Raw genomic sequence first — 5,779 nt, 5'->3', positions numbered from 1 at the left:
GTAGAGTCTTTCAGAGGCCCTCTGTGGTAGGCTCCTGTCCTGTTCACTGTGTTCTCCCTCTTCCAATGTCCATCCCATTTGCCTTTCTGAATGAGGATTGACCATCTTACCCCGGGTCCTCCTTCTTGACTAGCTTCCTTAGGTGTACAGATTTTATTATGATTATCCTACATTATATGTCTAATATCCACTTATAAGTGAGTATATACCGTGTGTATCTTTCTGCTTCTGGGATACCTCACTCAGGATGATCTGTTCTAGTTCCCACCATTTTCCTGCAAATTTCATGATTTCCTTGTTTTTAAGTTGTGGAGTAGTATTCCATTGTGTAAATGTACCACAATTTCTGTATCCATTCCTCAGCTGAGGGACATCTGGGTTGTTTCCAATTTCTGGCTATTACAAATAAAGCTGCTATGAACATGACTGAGCAAATGTCCTTGTTGTGTACTTGAGCATATTTTGGATATATCACTAGGAGTGGTATCTTGAGGTACCACTGGCTCTTGAGGAAGTGTGATTCCTACTTGCCTGAGAAAGCGCCAGATTGATTTCAAAAGAGGTTGTACAAGTTTACATTCCCACCAGCAATGGAGGAGGGTTCCTCTTTCTCCACATCCTCTCCAGCATGTGTTGTCACTTGAGTTTTTCTGAAATCAAATTTGCCCTCTTTTTCTTTCAACAGATTTAGTGTGTCTGGATTTATGTTGAGGTCTTTGATCCACTTGAACTTCACTTTTGTGTAGGGTGATAAGTATGGATCTATTTGCATTTTTCTACATGTAGACATTCAGTTAGACCAGCACCATTTGTTGAAGATTCTATCTCTTTGCCATTGCAAGTTTTTGTCTTCTTTGTCAAAACTCAGGTGTACATAGGTGTGTGGATATATTTCTGGGTCTTCAATTTGATTCCATTGATCCTCCAGTCTGTTTCTTTACCAGTACCATATCATTTTTATTACTGTTTCTCTATAGTACAGCTTGAGATCAGGGATAAAGATACCCCCAGAAGATCTTTTATTTTACAGGATGGTTTTAGGTATTCTAGTTTGTTGTTTGTTTGATTTGTTTTTCCATATGGAGTTGAAAATTGTTCTTTTATGGTCTGTAAAGAATTGTGTTGGTATTTTGATGGGAATTGCATTGAATCTGAAGATTGCTTTTAGCAGGATGGCCATTTTTACTATATTAATCCTATTGATCCATGAGCATGAGAGATCTTTCCATCTTCTGATATCTTCTTCAATTTCTTTCTTCAGAGATTTGGAATTTTTTTCATGCAAGTCTTTCACTTGTTTGGTTAGAGTTACACCAAGATACTTTATGTTATTTGTGGTTATTGTTTCCCTGATTTCTTGCACAGCCCCCCCCTTTTTTCTTCTGTGTACATGAAGCCTACTGATTTTTTTTTAAGTTTAATTTTGTATCTAGTCACTTTGCTTAAGGTATTTATCAGCTGAAGCAGTTCTCTGGTAGAAATTTTGGGAACACTAAATCTGTTAGAAGAAAAGGTGGAGAAGAACCTTAAACTCATTGGCACAGGAGACAATTTCCTGGACAGAACACCAGGAATTCAGGCTCTAAAATCAACAATAATTGATTTATTTTATTTAAATGGGACCTCACAAAACTGAAAAGCTTCTGTAAAGCAAAGAGCATGGTCAACAGAACAGAATGACAACCTCTAGACTGGAAAAACATCTTCACTAACATCTTCACTTACATCTGACATAGGGCTAACATCTAGAATATATAAAGACTCAAGAAATTAAGCACCAACAAACCAAATAATCTAATTAAAAAATGCAGTATGGAGCTAAAAAGAGAATTCTCAACAAAGGAATATCAAATGGCAGAGAAACACTTAAAGAAATGCTCAACATCCTTAATCATCAGGGAAATGCAAATCAATACAACTCTGAGATTCCATCAGAAAAGCTAAGATCAAAAACTCAAGTGACAATACATGCTGGAGAGGATGTGGAGAAAAGTGAACCCTCCTCCATTGCTGGTGGGAATGTAAACTTGTACAACCACTTTGGAAATCAATCTGGCCCTTTTACAGACAATTAGGAATAGTACTTCCTCTAGATACAGCTATACCATTCCTGGGCATATATCCAAAAGATGCTCAATCATACAATAAGGAAAATTGGTCAGCTATGTTCATAGCAGCTTTATTCGCAATAAAGATTCGCAATATCCAGAATCTGCAAACAAGCTGGATGTACTTCATTCGAAGAATGGATACAGAAATTGTGGTATATTTACACAGTGGAATATCATTCAGCTATTAAAAACAAGGAAATCATAAAATTTTCAGGCAAATGGATAGAACCAGAAAAGATCATCCTGAGTGATGTATCCCAGAAGCAGAGAGACATGTAAGGTATATGCTCACTTATAAGTGAATATTAGCTATATAATACAGGATAACTATACTAAAATCTGCAGTCCTAAAGAAGCTAAACAACAAGGAGGACCCTGGGGAAGATGCTTAATTTTCATTCAGAAGGGAAAAGAGGGTAGATGCTGGAGGAAGTGGTAGAAGAGAAGGAACAGGACTGGGACATAAAAGACTCCATCCAGCAGGGGATCAAAGTAGATGCCGAGACTGAAAGCCAAACTTTGGACAGAGCATAGGGAGTCTTATGGAAGCAGGGGGATATAAAAGGACTCAGAGGGGACAGGAGCCACATAAGAAGACCAACAAAGCCAAAAACAAAAACAAAAAACAGGGTCCATTGGGGACTGCAGAGACTCACGCATCAACCAAAGACCATGCATAGAGAGGACCCCTGCTCAGATGTAGCCCACAGACAGCTCAGTCTCCATGTGGGTTCCCTAGTGAGAGAGGAAGAGACAGTCTCTGACATGAACTCAGCTGCCTGTTCCTTGATCGCTTCTCCCTGGTAGGGTGACCTAGCCAGCCCACAGAGAAAGAGGATCCAGGTGGTCCTAATGGAATCTGATATGCTCAGGTAAAACTCAGCCTAGGGAAGAGGAATAGGTAAGGAAAAGGGAGGGAGGGTGGAACTGGGAGGAGATGAGGGAGGGGGCTACAACTGGAATACAAAGTGAATAAACTGTAAATAATAATAATAATAATAATAATAATAATAATAATAAATTTGACTCTATCTTTGCTTGAACAAAATTTTGCTTAAGGTTTTTAGAGAAACTTGTCACTGTATTTTGACTGCCAGTTTTAAAAATCAGGGATGTAGAGCTTATCTACTTTAGCTGTTTCCTTTTTTAAAATTCTTTATTAATTACACTTTATTTACTTTGTATCCCCCCTGTGGTTCCCTCCCTCCTCCCGGCCCAATCCCTCCCTTCCTTCACCCTCTGCATGCTTACCCCTCCCCAAGTCCACTGATAAGGGAAGTCTTCTTTTCCTTCCTTCTGATCCTAGTCAATTAGGTCCCATCAGGAGTGGCTGCATAGTATCCAAGTGGGTTCCATTGTGATAGGAACAGGGACTGTCTCTGACATGAACTGATTGACCTGCTCTTTAATTACCTCCCCCTGAGGGGGGAGCAGCCTTCCCAGGCCACAGAAGAAGACAAGGCAGCTGTTTCTTACATTCACCTTTTTATAGTGCAAAACTTTGTGATTTTTTACACAGACTTATTCCTGCTCCTGCCTCCTTCCCTTTTATCTTTTGAAGTTTATGAATATCTTTGTAAGTAATTTTTTTCCGGTTTTCCTGTTAAAAGTCATCGAGTTCAAACCTCAGCACACAAACAAGTTCTTGCTCTCTGTCATGTGGCTAAATTGCACCTGAATTTCTGCTTCACAGTTAGTTCCCCCTCTATATTTACATGACCATCACCTAAATCTATGTCTATCATGACCACATGACCTGTATTTTAACACCTCTATGAAAGAAATATTATTACCTGCAAGAGATCTAGAACTAGACAGTTCTAACAGTAAGTTTTTCTTTCATCAAATTACAGACCTCTTCCTTGAAATGTGCTGTTGAATGATGTGCTCTGCCAAGTTTCAATAGAGGATACAACATGCCTTTAATAGCCTCTGTCAATAATATACACACATATATATTATAGATATATATCTTTAGTATAGCAGTTACTAGGGAGGCTGAGACATAAATATTTCAGGCCAGCGGTAAGCCTGGGCTACACAGTAAGACCCTGATATTCAATTTTAGTAAATTCAACTAATTTATTACCTTTTGTTAATAACTTAAGTTCTTTTATACCCTATCCTTTCGTTCCTTGAACAAATCATCTCTCACTCAATCTTTTTAACAAAAAGACTCTTCACCCGCTGCTGGATCTGCTTGGTTCTGATCCCATAAATGACTGGGTTGAGAGCAGGAGGGATGACCACATAGAGATTAGCCAGAAATATGTGGATGTACTGAGGGATGTCATGACCAAAGCGATGAGTAAGGAAGGAGAAAAGGGCTGGGCCGAAGAAAGCTAAGATGACACAGATATGGGAGCTACACGTGTTAAGAGCCTTCAGGCGAGCATCTTGAGAAGGGAGGCGGAAGACGGCATACAAGATCCGAGCATAGGAAACTATAATAAGAAGCACATCCAGAAGCAAAATGGAAATATTTCCAAGACCAAAGTAGACATTGGCTCTGATGCTGGCACAGGCCAGTCGTGCCACGCCCATGTGCTCACAGTAGGTATGTGGGATGATTCTATGTCCACAGTAAGGCAGCCTCAGGAGGAGAAAGATGATGGGAACAATCATGCACAGGCTTCTTATAACCACCACAACAGCAATCATACTGATGATTCTGTTGGTGAGGATTGTGGTGTACCTGAGAGGGTTGCAAATAGCCACATAGCGATCAAAGCCCATGGCAAGGAGTACAATGCTCTCCATGACTGTGAAAAAATGGATAAAAAAGACTTGAGCAACACAGCACCCAAAGCACAGCTCCCGGAGTCTGAACCAGAAAATGCCCAACATCTTCGGGATCGTAGCAGTAGAGAGACTTAGGTCAATCATAGACAGCATAGCCAGAAAGTAGAACATGGGTTGGTGAAGGCTCCTGTCAGTCCATATAACAAACAGAATGATAAGGTTTCCAATAAGAGCAATCATATACACGACGCAGAAAGGAAAGCCCAGCCAGAACTGTGCTGCTTCCAGTCCTGGAATCCCCAGCAACAGGAAGGACAGAGGGTGGGTCTCAGAGACGTTGGGTGAGGGCATTCTTCTGCAGGCTGATGCCAGGCATGGTTTAAAGATGCTTACCAGTTTCCGTAAGATGATAGCGGTTCATCCAGACTTGATTGAGATCTACAAAAAAAATTAAAGAGTCTTCAGTGTGTTGATGCTAAAAACACATTTCTCCTGTGGCCTTTAGTTTTTGCCCCTTGTTCGGCTTTGAGTAAATAATCCTAGTAACACTGCTTACCTTCACGGCAAGCATGAGAAGCTGAGCTGCCAGATGTGAGCTGCTCCTAAAACTGGTGTTTAGAACGAGTAAGAACTTGAAACCCCCTTCTTTTTAAGAGCTAGATATTAGTATGAGAAAATAAAGCTGGTAAGTACTACAGTGACAATTGACATCACTAGTTTATATCTACGACGGAAAAACATTGCACCTACCATTATTATCTGTGTTATATCATATAGTTATAATTTGCTGACAAGAATTCTAATGCAGCTGGTTTCATGGAGAAGTGTTTAGTAAATTAATGAACTTTCCAATTCCCCATGCCAATAAGCAGGGGGCAGCGTGTCAAGATTTCGAAACAAGTTGAAATTAATGATGTGACCTAGTC

At 40.0% G+C, this 5,779-nt stretch overlaps 1 protein-coding gene across 1 annotated transcript; it reads right to left on the bottom strand.

Annotated features, from left to right (window-relative positions):
* Nucleotides 1-4,262: 4,262 nt before the first annotated feature.
* On the bottom strand, nucleotides 4,263-5,229 carry LOC129669263 (olfactory receptor 52E8-like). Its single transcript, XM_055597427.1, is given in 2 exon segments — nucleotides 4,263-5,192; nucleotides 5,194-5,229. Coding segments are annotated over 2 exon segments (966 nt in total).
* Nucleotides 5,230-5,779: the final 550 nt, after the last annotated feature.

Source organism: Psammomys obesus, unplaced genomic scaffold (genome assembly GCF_907164565.1).
Source record: "Psammomys obesus unplaced genomic scaffold, mPsaObe1.curated_primary_1811, whole genome shotgun sequence".
Taxonomy (NCBI): Eukaryota; Metazoa; Chordata; class Mammalia; order Rodentia; family Muridae; genus Psammomys; species Psammomys obesus.
The sequence above is the reverse complement of the archived record's forward strand: the minus strand, read 5'-3'. Positions and strand labels throughout refer to the sequence as shown.